The sequence below is a fragment of the Scleropages formosus genome, chromosome 5 (assembly GCF_900964775.1).
Source record: "Scleropages formosus chromosome 5, fSclFor1.1, whole genome shotgun sequence".
NCBI lineage: Eukaryota > Metazoa > Chordata > Actinopteri > Osteoglossiformes > Osteoglossidae > Scleropages > Scleropages formosus.
This window is the reverse complement of record NC_041810.1, coordinates 25839945-25857258: the sequence shown is the minus strand read 5'-3', so window position 1 is coordinate 25857258 and position 17314 is coordinate 25839945. Positions and strand designations below refer to the sequence as shown.

At 54.3% G+C, this 17314-nt stretch overlaps 1 protein-coding gene and 2 long non-coding RNA genes across 4 annotated transcripts in view; 1 reads left to right on the top strand and 2 right to left on the bottom strand.

Moving 5' to 3' along the window:
• b4galnt4a (beta-1,4-N-acetyl-galactosaminyl transferase 4a) overlaps window positions 1-16949 on the top strand; it is a 97652-nt gene extending 80703 nt beyond the window's left edge. Inside the window, exons 11-22 of one of the 2 annotated variants that reach the window (XM_029251824.1) lie at window positions 5522-5588; window positions 7931-8074; window positions 9027-9136; window positions 9897-9997; window positions 10923-10993; window positions 11203-12460; window positions 12684-13015; window positions 14299-14452; window positions 14626-14698; window positions 14816-14969; window positions 15075-15201; window positions 15433-16949. In XM_029251824.1, the coding sequence (XP_029107657.1) occupies window positions 5522-5588; window positions 7931-8074; window positions 9027-9136; window positions 9897-9997; window positions 10923-10993; window positions 11203-12460; window positions 12684-13015; window positions 14299-14452; window positions 14626-14698; window positions 14816-14969; window positions 15075-15201; window positions 15433-15547 (2706 nt within the window). In that variant the 3' untranslated portion in view covers window positions 15548-16949. The remainder of the gene's footprint in view (window positions 1-5521; window positions 5589-7930; window positions 8075-9026; window positions 9137-9896; window positions 9998-10922; window positions 10994-11202; window positions 12461-12683; window positions 13016-14298; window positions 14453-14625; window positions 14699-14815; window positions 14970-15074; window positions 15202-15432) is intronic. The other variant, XM_029251823.1, reaches the window with a different exon arrangement.
• LOC114910484 (uncharacterized) lies at window positions 446-1345 on the bottom strand. Its single transcript, XR_003797672.1, has 2 exons — window positions 1312-1345; window positions 446-967 (listed from the first exon to the last, which is right to left on the bottom strand). It is a non-coding gene; the product is annotated as an uncharacterized LOC114910484 (long non-coding RNA).
• Window positions 1648-2918, bottom strand: LOC108942288 (uncharacterized). The gene is made up of 2 exons (XR_001966697.2): window positions 2487-2918; window positions 1648-1958 (listed from the first exon to the last, which is right to left on the bottom strand). It is a non-coding gene; the product is annotated as an uncharacterized LOC108942288 (long non-coding RNA).
• Window positions 16950-17314: the final 365 nt, after the last annotated feature.

Here is a 17314-nt window from a genome sequence, read left to right as displayed (position 1 = left end):
GGCGAGGAAACGCTAATGAACAAAAAGGAGAGCCGGCGATGAATCACCGACACGCTGCTCCTTCTGTCAGACTTCCAGACGAAGCTCCCGGCTTGATTTACCTACTGAACCGAGTTTAAACCCTGTCACGCGTCTCAGATTTACGACGGCCTGTTCGCAAGGCTAATGGCGAAGCCCGCGATGCTCATTTTTACAAGTCGCTTGATAGCTCAGGCGCGCCGTTCGTCCGCGTTCGCGTGGGCCGAAACGGCCTCGGTCCTCCCGCGTGGTCATCGCGAGGACAACGCGCCCGTCGGAAAGAGCGTACCGGCAAGGTAATTGGCCGTGCTTCTCCGTGGGGCACCGCTCAGCCCCTCCCTGCATGAATTATTGAAAAGGGCTGCAGCGACGGAGAAGAGAAAACAAGGTTTGAAATCGGTGGAGATGCATAATGAAAACATTTTTCTCCAGAGGCAGGAAAACAACATTTATTTATAGCAGGTCCAGGCGCTCGAAGGCTACAGAGGTTTGACCCCTTAGCACTGTCCTGCTCTTATCTGTCCTCACCAGCCTGGTTACCACGATACGCTGTAGTAAAGAGTCCAAATACACTTTGCGACAGAGAGGAGCTGAAACAAGGCAGCATTTCACAGATGACCGATCGTTTCATCTTACCGCCTTGTTTCTTTTTTTTTTTTTCCTCGCCTCTGTTCTTTCCTGGTCACCGGAACTGGCACCGTCTTGGGCGGGACCATCTCTTGGCCCCACCCTCGACAGCCAAATCCACTGACGCAGTCGCGGCGTCGGCGTCCCCGGGACGCTCGTGTTCGCCGCCGTCCTTCGTCTCGGCCGTCCCTCGGGGGAGACCGTCGCGGTCGGGTCGCTGGACTTGCCGCAGCAGCCTTAGGCTTCGATGACGCAGAATCTGGAAGTGTCCAAGGCTCGATGTCAATGTTGTTCCGCAAACAGCGAGAAGAAGGAGATAATTCTGTGGGAACATACAGCCAAGAGAAGCCTGTATCCCACACATAAATATCTGACAATTTAACTGTCATCGTAATGGACACTAATGGATGGTGGATATATGGGGCAGCTGGCAGTCTAGTGCTTAGAGCTGCTGGCTTTGGACGCAAAGGTTGCAGGTTTAACTCCCAACTCCAGTTGTAGTATCCCTGAGCAAAGTACTTACCCTAAATTGTTCCAGTAAAATTACCCAGCTGTATAAATAGGTAAATAGTTGTAAATACCTTAACACTGTAAGTCTCTTTGGAGAAAAGCATCAACATATATACATATACACACATATATATATATATATATATATATACTCACAGGGGGTGCGGTGGCGCAGTGGGTTGGACCGCAGTCCTACTCTCCGGTGGGTCTGGGGTTCGAGTCCCGCTTGGGGTGCCTTGCGGCGGACTGGCGTCCCGTCCTGGGTGTGTCCCCTCCCCCTCCGGCCTTACGCCCTGTGTCACCGGGTAGGCTCCGGTTCCCCGTGACCCCGTAAGGGACAAGCGGTTCTGAAAATGTGTGTGTGTGTGTGTGTGTGTGTATATACTCACATAAGATATGGAATCTGTTGAATGAGGAGTGAGTGTGTGCATGGGATCTCAATTACAGAAATGAGAAATGCAGCCTGGACAATTGTGACCACTGTTCTCTTTACTGGACTTTTTTTTTTTTTTTACAAATTTTAGGCAGTTTGACCATACTGGCTGCAGAAATCTGTGCTAAAACATTCCAAGGTCAGTATATTTCCAGATTTTTTTGAATATTTATCAAAATTTAGGGCACACAGCAGGTAGTGTTGGCGCCCCACAGCTCCTGGGTTGTAGGTTTGGTCCGTGCTCAAAGTCTGTGCGGGAGTTTGTTAAACTCATTTCTTCCTGCGTTTGTGAGGGTTTCCTCCAGGTGCTCTGGTTCCTACCCACAGTCCAGAGACTTTTCTTTCAGGTGGATTGATGGCTCTAAATTGGCTGTTATTTGTGTGTGTGTGTGTGTGTGTGTGTGTGTGTGTGTGTGTGAGAGAGAGAGAGAGAGAGAGAGAGAGAGAGAGAGAGAGAGAGAGTTCAGGAGTGTGTGGTTGCCCTCTAATGGACTGACACATCCCATTCAAGGTGTACCCTGCTGTGCACTCTGTCCTTCCAGGATAGGCTCCGGACCACTGCAGCCCTACATGGGACAAGCAGTTGTCAATAGTCAGTGAGAGATCATCAGAATTTTGCTTTATTTTCATTTATATCAGCCTGCAGTATTTAAAATCAGTATCATCAGCGTGTGCTCCTAAGGCCAAAGCTTTGCGACTGGTGTAATGTCATATTTTGCCCTATGTGGCTATTCCTGAGACGGAACACACTAATAGATGCGACTTTGCCGCTGTCCTTGCTGAGTCTACATGGAGATGCGAGAGTCGGTAAAATGCGGTCCCACCACAGAGCTGCCATATGCTTCCTCCACATGGCTGCGCCGCACACAGCGTCGCTCTGAAACGACACATTTCCTACCGTAACGCTTGCGCTCGAAGCGACGTGCACTTTAGGAAGGCCTTCCTGCTCACTTCCTGCCCCGACGCAGGTGCCTTCTGGATCACGATGGATATTCCGCTGCAGTGGTCTGCGGTAGAGCAGCGCGTGTGTTTGCGTGCGTTCGTGCGGTCGAAACCTCACATCCGAAGGCTAAACGTTGCTTAAGAGCTCTGCGGCAGAAGGTGACCCCTTCGGGTTCCCGGTACGAACACGCCCGCGAGGGCGGCGCGAGCGGCGTGTCGTCAAAGACTCGACCGGGAAAAGGACCCAGCTGGTGTGTTATTGCATCACTGGCTGTAATTCCGCCAACTGTTCCTGGAGCATTAGTGGCGCTTTGTTAATCACTCCAGTTTTTGCTCCTTTTTCAGCACAGTGAAACTGTAACATCTCTAGTAATGTATCTCTACATATATATATATATGCAGTATATACATTATATATATATACACACACACTCATGTCTATAGACGCTCGTCCCATGTGGGGTTGCGGCGAACCGGAGTCTAACCTGGCAACACAGGGCGCAAGGCTGGAGGGGGAGGGGATACACCCAGGACGGGACGCCAGTCTGTCACAAGGCACCCCAAGCAGGACTCGAACCTCAGACCCGCCAGAGAGCGGGACCCGGCCAAACCTGCCACGCAACTGTGCCCCCCTTTATATATAAAGTATATGCAATATATATATATAAGTTGATGCTCTGCACTTGTGAGGTTCCAGACGTCGTTGAGAGGTGAAGGGGCAGGGGAGGTGGAGGGCAGTTGGTAGCATAAGTAGTTAGAGCTGCTGCCTTTGCACCCAAATGTCCCAGGTTGGGTAAGTACTGGGTAAATGATTGTAGGCAGGTTAACATTTGGAGAGAAGCGTCAGTTAAAAAACTTCCAGAGCTGCTCGTTGTGTCCCAGAAAGCCAGTTTGAGGAGCACCGTGGTGGGGAGATGAGCCAAGCTGAGTGAGAAACTCAGTCGTAGAGAGTGTGGCACTTCCTGCTGGAGTCTGTCTCTTGTAGCCATGGTTACAGCTTACACAATGGTCAAAGGATCTGAACCCGATACCTACAGGACCTGATCACTCCCCAGAGCCCGATAAGAGTGCTGAGCTCCTCCACCTCTGGCCACTTAGTGGTCTCACGCACAAGGATCAAAAGTGTGTAGGCTCTCATTTTTGGCCCCGATGCGGTCGAATGAGCTCCTGTATCCCTCGGAGCTGCTGAATCCCTCTCAGTATCCAAGAAGGGTCTCAAACCCACCTCTTTCACTTTTCTCCTGATGTCCTGAAACCTTTGCAAGCTACTCCTTCACCACCTGCTACCTTGTATTTACCTACAGCCCTTTCAGAAAGTATTCACCCCCCCCCCCCCACACAGACTGCTCCCTCAGTCTTCTTTGTTTAGCTGAAAGTTACAGTCACATGTGAGCTGGGTTTTTTGTGCAGTTAAAAAATTAACACTATTAACAGTTAACATTTTCAAAATGACTTTTATTATCCAAGAAAAGTAAATTAAAAAATGCTAGAGTGAAAAATCCAAAGTCCTCACCCCCCCAGCCTCCCCTTGGCATTCGCTGTCGGTAAAAAGTACAGCCTCAACCTGTCGCCACTGGAATGTCAACAATCTGTTGATCTTTTCAATCTGTGTTCCTGTTTGTGCGTCGCTTCTGCAGGAAGCTTCTGGAACATATGCGCTATGACACCAGACAAACAAGCTGAGCTTTAATGATCGTCAACGCACCTTTGTTTACTGTGAACAGGAGCATCGCATAAGTACATAAATGTAAATATGAATGTAAATGGAGCGGGGGACGGGGGGGCTCGGCGTGCCGTGCAAAGACCAAAAGACCCGCAACGTGTTCAGGGAGGGAGTGACGCGACCGCAAACCTGTGTGCCCTCCTCCTCCTCCGCACAGCGAGGGGCGTTAAGGGTCCCGCTTTCCATTTCCCCGTCCGACAGCATTTCATTACATTCCTCCCCACTGAGCGCTTGGGGCCCGGTGGGTGTGTGTGTGTGGGGGGGGGTTGTTTCCCCCGAAACAGGAATTTCTCCAGAACTCATAGAATTGAAGTTAAAAAACATATAACTATGGTCTGGGCCTCCTTGTTGTCTTATAACAACAACAACAAATAATCATAATAATAATAATAATAATTTAACTGCAGGTGTGGTTAGAGCTGTTGCCTTTCAATATGAATGACCAGGGTTCGAATCCCACTCCCTGCTGTAGTACCCCTCGTCAATGTAATTACCCTGAAATGATGCAGTAAAAATTACCCTGCTGCATAAACAGGTAAATTGGCGTAAGTAGCTTAGTGTGCAAACGTGGTACTGTAAGTGTGATAAATAAAGAACAAGACGCTGATTTATGCTCCGGATGCTCAGTGTTTAGGGGTCACGGCGCTGCGTAGTTTACATTCGCTACAGACCGCTGTGTGTTCCGTCCTGTGGACCCCCCCTCCACCCCAGCGGTACGCTGCCACTCCGACACCGCCGGATGCCGTAGGAGACCAGTGGGACGTGACCTTGATCGCGGCGGTGCTGGGCTGGCGGTACGGATGGCTGCTCACCGCAGGGGTCACGCCGGCGGTCCTCACGGCACTCGATAGCAGCAGTTCGAAGGCCGCCAGAATGCGGGAAGCATTACTCAGCACAGAGGACACATGAATTATCGCTCTGCCTGCTGCTGCGGGAGGGTGGCGGTCGTGGGGGCGGGGGGCGCCGGGAGCGGCCGTGTTCGCGGTCTCGGCCCTGGCTGTGGAAAATGGCCTGCCTCCCTCGATTACGCGCCGGGTAACGAGAAGTGACACGGTAATTGCGGAATCCCTTTAAAAGAATTGCTCCGCGGCGAGGGCCACGGCCACGGCCGCGAGCCCCGCTCCCCCCCCGGCCGCCTTCCCTCCGTGTCACGCTGACCTTGCCGAGCGGGCTTTGAACCTCACCCCGTGCAGCGTGTCTGTGTATTGCGTGTTTCTGCTCACGAATGAAACATTTCCTCCCTGCTGTCCATCCGTCTCCTCTCGCAGTGGCGCCCTTTCCTGCCCGGCCTGAAGTACGAGGTCGTCGACTCCGCCCACATCTCCTTGTACGCAGGTAAGGTGTCCGGTCGCCCGCTGGGCTCCTTCCAGGTGCGGGTGTCGCACCCACTGAGGACATTTTTGGAGCCGCGGCTGCGGTTCCTGCATGTCCTGGTCGTTTTATTCCAGCTTCTGAACACGTGCTGGAAAGGGGGTGTAACGCCTCGAAACGGTGAACTGCTCCGGAAACCTTTCCCAAAGTGTCTGATAGACCAACATGAGCTCACAGGGTAATCTGGGGTGTCTGTAGGATCTCAGCTATGATATGATATGATATGATATGATCTCAAGTGCCTTGCCTGCTGCCCTTTCTCTCGTTAAGGACGTCGTGTCGAAGGGACCGCTGACCCAGCCTTTGCTGCGCTCTTCTCGTTCCTGCGGGTCTCTAATTACCGCTCTTTTCTCGTGTGCCGTGCGCTCTGACGGGGGAGGGGCGGCTTCTTCTGCTCCTCTTCGAACCCTGTTAATTTCTCTAAATTATTGAGCGACCGTTAATGCGAGGAACTGTCGCCGTCCGGTTCAGACACATCCTCTTTTTTTCCTTTGCCCCTGTTTCCACGACGACTGGGGGAGGGAATTTCTGGATTAATGAATAGGAACATTTTCCACCGTTACACACCAAAACACGGTCCCGGTTCTGGATGTCAGACTGCAGAATTGAACCCCCCCCCAGCCTGTTGCCGGGAGACCCGGTGTTTACTCCTCATCGCAGTCAAAGTGAGAAAAGACCGACGCTTTTATTAATTTGTTTGTTTGTTTGTGTGTGTTTGTTTATCTGTTTATTTATTTGTCTTCTTTTTGTTCCTTTGACTCCCTTTGCTGTTTAATCCGCTCTCTATTTAACAAGCTCTGGGGTCCTGGGATGCACACGAGGGAAACACTTGCACGGGGTGTGTGTGTGTGTGTGTGTGTGTGTGTGTGTGTGTGTGTGTGTGTGTGTGTGTGTGTGTGTGGCTTCGTAACCACGGCGACAGCATCCGCCATCCCACTCCTCCTCAATCGTGCGACTTTCCCGCAGCCTCTCGTGCCGCACAGCACCGTAGCCGGTCGCCTTGTTACCCGACGTGTGACGCACGTGAGGTGGGGGGGTGGGGGTCTTTGTGGGCTGGTTGCCGGGTTCGGAAGCGCGGGTGAATTGTCCCTCTCTCGCCATTCAGTTAGCGGCGGGCGAGATGATGCCCTCCCCTCCCCGCCCCCACTGCACTGCAGGTGGCGCAGTCACTACCCACAGCTCCGGGGCTGTAAGGGGGGGCGTTCAGCCCGAGATGCCCCTCGAAAGACCCCCAGCTGCCTTGCAGGGAAAAACAGCTTCAGATTAAAGTGGCGACTAATAAATAATAAATCTGTGGAATCAAACATCTCTTACGATCAATTGGCTTCTTTCGTTGCCTCCCCGAACCGCAGCCGTCGTTCCACAGGGTCCGTGCCGACGCACAGTACCCCCGTTACACAGTGTGAACTCTCGAACCCTGGATACGCTCGAGGGGAAACTCCAGAATCTGGCCTTATGCTGAAGTGGAAGGTTTTTCATTTTCATGTGACTTTTTTCCCGCGGTGACTTACGCTGATTTACCCGTATTTACAGCTGAATTCTGTTTACTGTATGAGTGCCGAGATGGGACACTGCAGTAGGAGATGGGATTCGGTCCCAGTTCCTTTGGTTGCAGGGCTGCAGCTGTAGCGCCTGCTCCACCTGCTAGACCAAGTCTTGAACACGCAGCTGTCCGGTTGTCACCCCGAACACGGCCGGTTTTGACGGGAACCTTGCGTCCTCCTCCCGGGGGGACTCGACTCATCTCGGCGGCTCTCGCTTTGAGCCTGTGGTTGTACGTTATCGCGGTCGGATGCGGTACGACTGAGGTCGATCGGAGCGCTCGCTAAATTGAGCCCCCCGCCACACACCTCCACTCACGGGGCATCGATCAGACCGCCGCCCTTCTCACGTGACCGTGGCACCAGGAAGGGCCCCCCGACCCCTCCAAAGCAGCTGCCGCTCTCTCTCCTCTCAGAAAAGCAATCAGAGCTTCGCCTTAATTACAAAGTGTGTCTCATCAGGCCTGAACCCCGACGCCCCATAAATCACGCTCGAACCCGGCTTCCTGCGGTCGATCCCATTAATTACACCTTGCCGTGATCTGCAGAGAGGTGATGAGACGCTTCTCCAGAGCGTTGCTAACGTCGGCATTTGTGCTCTAATGATGGGGCGTTTGATGGGGTGCCGGGATGGGGGGGTGCAGTGGGTCCGGGAGCCGGGTGGTCCGCTCTTTAGCCGCCCACTGCATTCCCCTCCCCGGCGGCAGCGATAGCCGCGCCCCTACGCTCATCTCACCTGCCTCTCACCTCCCGTGTCCCCGCCAGACGAGTCGGGCCTGAAGATGAATAGTGTGGACCACATCCCCCAGACGCCGGCCAGCCATAGCCGCAACCCCGCAGACCCCCCCGCCGGTGGCCCCCACGGTGCCGACATGCTGAGGCCGGACCCCCGCGACACCTTTTACCGCAGTGAGTCCGTCGAGTCCGCCCAGCTGAGCCGCACAGACCGCACCTGACCGCACCTGACCGCACCTGAGCTCAGCACATATTGCAATGACCGCTCAGTCCGGTGCATCGCTCTATCATTTCTAAATAAATTTTCCAGAATTTTCTAAGAATAAATCAACAGAGCGGAACACAAACTGTTACAAAAATCACTTCATTTCAGTGTTTCAAGGGACTTACTTGTATAAAGCCTTATAATAAATGACCACAGAAATATATATTACTGGAACTGGTGATGAAGTGTAAACGCTGCTGTCTCCAACACGACATCGTCACCGTGACTCATTTTCTTGAGCGCTTCGTTAGTCGGCGAAATGACACCCAAATTGTGGAAAAATCACTCATTTAAATATTCTAAGTGATTTTCAAGCATATGACTCTAAATACATAAGATCACTTTTTTGGCAATTCAGAACTGAAAGGAACGATCATATTCTTTGCAGCCCCCCCCCAATAATATCGTAGGTAATTTTTTTCTCTCTGGTTGGAGGAAATTGGCTGGATTGGAACACAATTTGTAAAAATAACATTATTTCAAGTCATCTGCAAGCGTTCAGCTGTAAACGTATTTCATTTTGTTGCAGTTGTGGATTTTATTTATGTTTAACACGATTACTATGATACTACACTCGAATACCCTGTCAGTCATGTGACTGCACCTGCCTGTATTTCTGGCACCTGGCAATGAATGTTAGACAACATGCTTATTCAACAGGGTAATTTTTACTGGATCGATTCAGGGTAATTACCTTGATCAAGGGCACTAGAGCAGGAGGTGAGATTCAAACTGTTTGGGTTTTTAAGGTACATGGCGACTGCTTTAACAACTGCGCCCCCTGCTGGACCTTCCACCTCTGCATCAGTGTGCTGTGTCACTATGCGCTGTGATTTACCGTGTTGCGTGTTGTCCGTGCAGCGCCCATGATCGAGTCGTCCCGCCTGGAGAACGTCCTGCCCGCCTGCCTCTACTCTCCCACCTACGTGGTGAAGGACTTCCCCATCGCCCGCTACCAGGGCCTGCAGTTTGTGAGTCTCGCTCTGCGTCTCAGCTCAGGTGTCCTTGGTTCGTGTGGAACAGCTCCTGGCCTGTGGGCTCGAATCTGACTCAGTATGTGCGGAGTTTGCGGCTTCTCCGCTTGTTTGCGTGGCTTCCCTCCGGGCGCTCTGGTTTCCTCCCACAGTCCAAAGTGAACTGGTGATTCTAAATTGCCCTCTGTGTGGATGACCGTGCGTGTGTGGCTGCCCTGTGAAAAGCGCTTGGTTGTGAAAGTAGATCAGCCGACCTGCTGTACGGAAGCTCATTCGAACCCGTATCGGCGCTCGGTTCCAGTGAGACGCTTCTGTCCCAGCTGGCCGGTGCTGGCGGGAGATAAGAGCACCGTCCTCGAGAGCGCCGAACACTAGGACTCGGGTTCCGCTGAGCTCCGCTGAGCTCCGCTGGGCAACACTGTGCCCTGCGCTCCCTGGTGTGGGTCGATGCTGCCCCCCTCTGGCACGTACCCATCATTGCAGTGCACTGTAACTGTACCGTAGCTCGCTGTGCCGCTGCGCATGGCGGAAGGTGGACGATGATGATTTACCTAGGACACAGTCACCTGCGCTAGTTCAGCGGCGTATCGCTTGTTTATATGTGTCCGAGGTGGGGGGTCTCCTTCGAATCAAATGGCCTCAGATAGCGCAGTGTGTGAGTCGCCCTGTTGGCTCCCCTGCGAAATGTCAAAATGAAGTAAATGAAAGTGAAAAAGAGAGGTGTTTGCTGACGCTCCCCCGCCCCCCCCCCCCCCAGGTGTACCTGTCCTTCGTCTTTCCCAACGACTTCACCAGGCTCACTCACATGGAGAAGGAGAACAAGTGTTTCTACAGGGAGTCGCCAATTTACCTGGAGAGGTAAGGTGTTCCGGAGACACGACTTGCGGCAGCGATGCTGTATTTACACCCTGCACGCAAACACGGGGGTGGTAATAGCTGCAATTACAGTGTCGATGATTATCGGTTGCAGTGACAATAATATTCAATTATTGTCCATTTACTGTCCTTAATTATCAGTTAAAGTATCAATTTACTCTAAGTAATTATCAGTTACAATAAACATTACACTTATATTTATAACTCTTCTCCCAAGCAACTTGTTTTGCTATCCACCTACAATTATTTACCCATTTTTACACCGGGTTAATTTTATTGGAGCAACTTAGGGTAAGTACCTTGCGCAAGGGTACTACAGCTGTAGGTGGGATTCAAACCTGCAACCTTTGAGTCCAAAGGCAGCAGTTCTGACCACTACACTACCAGGTCCAGTGATATGAAATATTGAATTGCATTTATTCATTCAGCTTCTCCGAAGTGACTTGCGGCGTTAAACTAAATCCCTCCCCCTGCTGTAGTGCCCTCGATCGAGGTCTTTACCCTGAACCGATACGGTAAAAATTACCCTGCTCCATTACTGGGTAAATCGGTGTACAAACCTCACACTGTATATTTCCTTGTGGAAAGGAGTCAGATAAATATGAGGAAGCTTTGACTTGGACATTTTTAGACACAAAATCTTGCCGCAGCTGCACGGGAAGAGGAAGAAGAGCGTTGTGTTGGGTCGCTGCCCTCGACCGCCGACGCCTCGACTGACACCGACACCGAACTTCAGCCGCTGTTCGCAGACAGTCCGCCTCGGTCAAACCGTGTGTGACAGCTGGTTGCTGCGGTAACACCGTGGCCAGTGCTGCGTGTTGCTGCTGCGGCGTGAGAGAGTGTCGCACCCGTGGCTCCGAATCGGTGCTGAAGGTGCCAAAGTGGCTTTTCGTCTCCTGTCCTCCAGGTTCGGCTTTTACAAGTACATGAAGATGGACGAGGAGGACGACGGGCCCTTCGTCTTCCCTAACCCGGACGGTGAGTAGCCTGCGCCTAGGTTGGCGGCTGTGCCTCGGCCCCGGAGCAGCTGTGTTTGCGCAGCGTCGCCCCCCCGGCACCGACACACACTCCTTCCCGCGTGAAGGCGTGGGACGACCGCCAGGCGCTAACGAACACGGACCGCTGCCAGTTGGCGCCGCACCGGGGAGCCGCCGGAGCTCATTGCGAACCATCACTCTCTTTTGCAGACTTTTTGGAGGAGGAGGAAGGGGTGGACCCCGAGGAGGAGGAGGAGCAGGCGGTTGCCATGGAGCGGCAGCGGGCGAGACGCAGGCCCGGCCCGAGTCAGCCGAGCCGCCCCCACGGCAGGTCGGCGCCCCCGACGACAGCCGACCGGGACGCGCAGGGCGCAGGCGGTCCGCCGCTCGGTCGGCGGCGGAGGCGGTTCTTCCAGCCAACGGAGCGACGAACGGGCCGTGGCCGGGAAGTGCCGGAAAAGGCGGTGGGCGGGGCTAGGGAGTTCGAGCCCGCCCTCAGCGTGGTGCGCGCCCGCTCCCTGGCGTGGATCCGCACCGGGCCGGACCGGGCAGCGAGGAGGGGAGGTGCCGAGACTCCCCCCAGACTGAGCAAGTCGGCTCTTCTGTTCCCCCAGAGAAGCTCCCTGGCGGCGCTCAGCAACCGAGCCTGGCGGGCCCTCAGCAACTCCGCCCACACGGGCCGAGAGCGAGGTGACAGCCTCGGCTCCTCGCTCACCGACAAAGACCGCGGTAAGAATGACAACAAGATCTATATCACCCGGCCGCGCCCGTCCGCGGTCAGGAGGAGCGCTGCCCCCCGCCAGCCCAGGGAGGTGTTCCCAGGAGTCTTCCTGTACCAGAATGGCAAGAGCACCAAGCTGGTGAACCTGAGCGCCAAACCGCGGGGCGGTAAGGCGTTGCTGTGGCCCAAACCCCCCTTTAGGGACAGCAGGGCAGCCTCGTCCAACAGCAGCATCACCTGGAACGCTGCAGCGCACAAGGTAGCGAGGCACCTCCAGAGGCAGAGGGGTCAGGAGCCGGAAGCGTCGCCCACCCGGAGCAGCACCGCGGCGTCTTTCTTCCGCAGCAGGGACCGTCCTCGGCCCACTGCGGTCGCCGGACCCAACTCCTCGGAGAGCGCGCTGTCCCCAGAGGCCCGGGTCACTTCCTACATGAGGACGTCGGAAATCACGGAATCCAGGCTGCCACCGCAATCCAATCAGGAGCGGGGGGCGGAGCAGGAGGCGGAGCCGGAGGAGGGGGGTCTGTCCGACTACACGTACGAGGAGGCGGAGCCGCGGCCCGGTTGGGCCGAGGACGCCATCAACTGGCAGCGCACCTTCTCCGTCAACACGATGGACTTCGAGTTGCTGCGCTCCGACTGGAACGACCTGCGCTGCAACGTGTCGGGCAACCTGCAGCTGGCCGAGAGCGAGGTGGTCGACGTGCTCTCGCAGTACATGGAGAAGCTCAACGAGCGCAACGGCGGGTGAGGCAGAGTCAGAGGCTGTGTGTGTGTGTGTGTATGTATGTGTGTGTGTGTGTGTGTGTCTGACCTGCCACAGCTCAGCATCCCCTCCAGGGTTACCCTGCCTCATCAAGTGCTTACTGGCAGAGGATGGATGATTTCCGCGTGGTTAGCAAGTTCTCCTGCAGTTACTCTGTGTGTGTGTGTGTGTGTGTGTGTGTGTGTGTGTGTGTGTCTCCCTCAGGATCTACACCCTGCTGCGCATCATCAACGTGGAGAAGCGGCGCGACTCGGCACGTGGGAACCGCTACCTGGTGGAGCTCGAGCTCATGGAGCGCGGCAAACGGGTCGTTCGCCTCTCCCAGTACATCTACCTCCTGCTGCACCGCGGTCGCCTTGAGGACAGTCTGGAAACCGTCTCTGGCCCCGCCCTCACCACTGTGGCCCCGCCTGCCGCACCCCGCCCCAGCGCCCGAGGCGCCACCCAGTGGAGCACCGCCTACACGCGGCCCCTGCTCTGCCAGCCCGTTATGCTGCAGTGGAGGCACGATGTGATGGTGCACTTCGTGGTGCCAGGTGTGTGTGTGGGGCAGAGAGGGGTAAAAGGGCGAGGTCATAATGAGGGTGAGGGTGACCTGTAGAAGGAGCCAGGTGTGGCCAAACCGGCTCGAGATAATTTTTTGTGCATTTTTACGTCCCAAAGTTGCTTTGTGCACTTAATCCATTGAGCAGCAGGGGGCGGAGTGGTTAGAAGTGTTGCCTTTAATCTGAAAGTTTGATGGCTCAGATCTCACCTCCTGCTGTAATACCCTTGATCAAGGTACTCGCCATAAACTGATACAGTAAAAAAGTATTTGCTGTATTTTAACAGGTAAATCGGTGTAAAGTAGCTCAACACTAAGTTTTTTGCGCAAAGTGTCAGTTGAAAAATTTACTATAAATGTAACAAAGGGGCTCCATCTTCCCCCATTAGTAGAACTGACAACAGTTTATTTATCAAGAAATATGAATAATTCATATTTGGATTCATATTCATATTTGGATGTACGAAGCGTCGCCAGCGAACCCCGCAGTAAAGGAGCTGTTGAGGTCAGAGTGTGGAGATGTTGGGCCTCGAACCCCGACACAGCCATCTCCAGGCGGGAATCCAGTGTAAACCGGGTCGCGGTGGCTCTCGGAGCCCCGATTCGCCCTCGGCTCCCTTTTCCCACGGGACCCCCGGTGACCGCGGTGAATAATTCATAAATCCGTCAAAGAGCGCATTAGCCCGAATGTGTATTAACAGCTGTAATTAATCAATTTCAGTGTAATTGTGTTATAATTAAGCAATTCACAGCCGCTATGCATCGCAGACGCACACGCGCACACACACAAGGGCGGGGGATGTCCCGAAGCGAGAGCTGAATGTTCAAAGCCATTGACGGTGACAGAACCCGTCGTAAGAGCACGCGTGCCATGATGACACACACACACACACAAACACACACAAACATGTAGTTCTGGAAAGGGCCTTTCGCTGGTCGTTCTGTTCATACACACTAGGGGCAGCAGGGGACAGAGTGGTCAGAGCTACCGCTTTGCACTCAAAGGACACGGGTTTGAATCCCACACCCGGCCGCAGTGCCCTTGATCAAGGTACTTACTTTGAACCGATACAGTGAAAATTACCCTGCTGTATAAATGGGTAAATCAGTGTACAAACCTCACTCTTAAGTTGCCTTGGAGAAAAGTGTCAGATTAATAAGTTAACTGATAAGCCGTCCGTCTGCAGAGCTGTGGCTGGAGCCTCTATTCTTTGTGGAAACTGGTGCTGCCTCCCCCCCCCCAACCCCCAACCCCCCACTTCCTGCCCTCCGTAGTGAAAAACCAGGCGCGCTGGGTACAGCAGTTCATCTCTGACATGGAGCTCCTGCACCGGGAGACCAAGGACGAAAACTTCAGCATCATCATCGTGGACTTCCAGAGCGAGGACATGGACGTGGAGCAGGCCCTGCGCGACAGCACCGTGCCCAGGTGAGCCGCCGTCCCCGGGTGATCCCACCCGCCCAGGTGAGCCTCTTTGGAGATGAGACCCTCAGTGCAAAAGAAGACCAGATTTTGTGTGTAACCCAAACCCACCCACCCCTCCCCTCCCCCACCACTGCTGCCCCACCCCCTTTTCACATCATTTTCACCTTCTCTGGTAGGTACCGGTACCTGCGGCGCGAAGGCAACTTTGAGCGCTCGGCAGGCCTGCAGGTGGGAGTCGACACCATTGAGGTGAGAGACGGATCCACGAAGGGTCCTGCTGCTGCCGCCGTGTGGCACGCGTTTCTGGGGGCGTGGCCTTTATGTGAGCATCTCTGTGTGCCAGTATGAGTGTGTGTGACCTTCCAGGACAGCCACAGCATCGTGTTCCTGTGCGACCTCCACATTCACTTCCCCCACAACATCCTGGAGAGCATCCGGAAGCACTGCGTCGAGGGTCGCTTGGCCTACGCCCCCATCGTCATGCGGCTCGGATGTGGGAGCTCGCCCCAGGAGCCCGACGGTAATGCTGACCGCCCCCCTCATCAACCCACAATGCACCGCTGCGAACTACCCGTATCCCACCCCACCCCATCTCGTAACAGGTCTTTCTCTGCCGCCGCCCCAGGGTACTGGGAAGTGAATGGCTTCGGCCTCTTCGGCATCTACAAGTCAGACTTTGACAAAGTCGGGGGTATGAACACGGAGGAGTTCAAGGACCGATGGGGTGGGGAGGACTGGGAGCTACTGGACAGGTAGGACAAAGGTCACAACTCAGGGATTCCGTCCACCTTTTCTACTAAGATTGATTGGTGGATAGACGGACAGATTGATTAATCGACTCATCAATCGATTGACATTAAATGGTCGCGGCTTTGAGTCCTTGCATTGATACCGATGTTCAAAGAATCTTCGGCACCATAATCCTCAGGGCCACGACTGTGTGCAGTGACATCGGTCGAACCCGTGTCCCTCATCTCCTCCAGGGTCCTGCAGAACGGCCTGGAGGTGGAGCGTCTCCGCCTGAGGAACTTCTTCCACTACTACCACTCCAAGCGGGGCATGTGGAACGCCCAGGCCAGGAGGGGCCCCAAGGGCTAGCCCCCAGGTGGGACGGCGTGACCGGAACCCGGGACCGTCCAGCACCCGGGACCCCCGGACCAGGCTCCTGGGAGCTGCAGTCCTTAAAGCAAAACGCTTCTCTTGCTAAGAGCGAAGGCGTAAAGAAACTGGACAAACGCTGCTTTGTTTGCCGAGAGGAGCGGATGGTTTCCACGGCGGCGACGACCGCGCACGCTTTCGCCAGTTCCTGCGAGCGCAGGAAACGGACCGCGGTTCTACCAGTGACATTTGGAAGGAAGCAGGGTGTGAGAAACACGAGAGTGCGGCTGTGGACGGCGTCTGGATCGGACTCGGTGGAAGATGCTCAGGTGGAGCTGCACACGGGAAACACAAACGTGCAAACGCACTCCACGCTGCCCGCTCTGTCACTGTAGTCGGTCACTGCGTTCGCTCGCCTGAAGGGTGTTCGGTGGTACCTTCCCTTTACTTTTCCTCCCTCTTCCATGTCGCTGCGTTGCCGTGGCAACGTCACCGAAGGAGGCGGTCCTTCGCCAGTTATACCTGAGTAGGTGTGGCTGCATGGCGCTGTCAGAGGTCTGTGCTGCTCTCGGGGAGACCAGCGACTGAGATGACTTTGTGTCCTTTCCCCGATTCGGTCCCACATGCAGACGTGCCCCCCCATGCCCAACCCCACCCAGGGACCCCTGCCAGTGTAGATGATGTAGCAGGAACCTAGCAGCTGTGACAAGCAGGGCACTGACAGCCAGGGATCCAGCTCTATTTGTGCTCCAGCAGTACTGTGGTGGACGCAAGGTGGCGCAGTGGTTAAGAGCACCGAGGTCACGACCCCGGAGGCGAACATGGGTTCGAGCAGCCCCGGTGAGAACATCCAGGTGTGTCCGGGTGCTGTGCCGCGAGGTGCTTTGGATCATGTCAGATTAGAGATGAAATAATGATGCGTGGGCACACCGCCCACCTCCGTCCCAGCTGCAGGGTCGAGTGGGCAGAGCGGGCGCGCTCCGGGGCGTCGGCCGACATACTCGACAGGTGCCGTTGCGGAGGAACCGGTTTTACCTGTTGATCGAGGTATTTCGTGTGCGCCACGGAGGTTGCTCTCTCTCTCTGTTGTGGACGCCAAAGGGTTACTGACATTTTTTTCGGGTCGAACGCGTGAACCCTGTGTGACGACCGAATGCGGCTGCGGGAATTCACTCTCAATTGCCTCGAAACCCCCCATCCCCCATCCCCCCATCCTAAGGTCCCACAAACGAGACTCGGTTCGTCCACAGAGAGTAAACAGCCGGGGAAAAAAAAAAACAAAGTCTGGAATTTACGTTACAAGGATAATTTCTGTGAAATTGTTTTGTAGAGAGCTTTCAGAATGTACTCTTTTTTTTTCCCACTGATTTGGTTCTCTTTGAAAATAAAATTTTAAGCTAAAGCCTCACATTTTGTCGGTCATTTTCTTCACCTCCTTGGAATTTATGCGGCCACCTGGGTGAAAAACCGTTACTGGGTCGAGCTTTGAAATTATTTCCATAATTAGGGTCAGGGTGCTGCTGTGTCTCACTTTGCCCCCCGCGAGCTGTGTTGCAGACGCGAGCTGTTCCAGCCCTGACCAGAGGGGGGCGCCACCTTCTTACCGCACATCATATAGGAAACGTTACACCACTTTTGTTTTCCATAGAGCTGATGTAATTATGTATTAATGCGGACAACTAGTGCCGCGTTCACTCCGAAACCCAATTATCCAGCAATCTCGTGCAACATGATGGCAGGAGACCCTGCAGGATCATTATCTGTTAT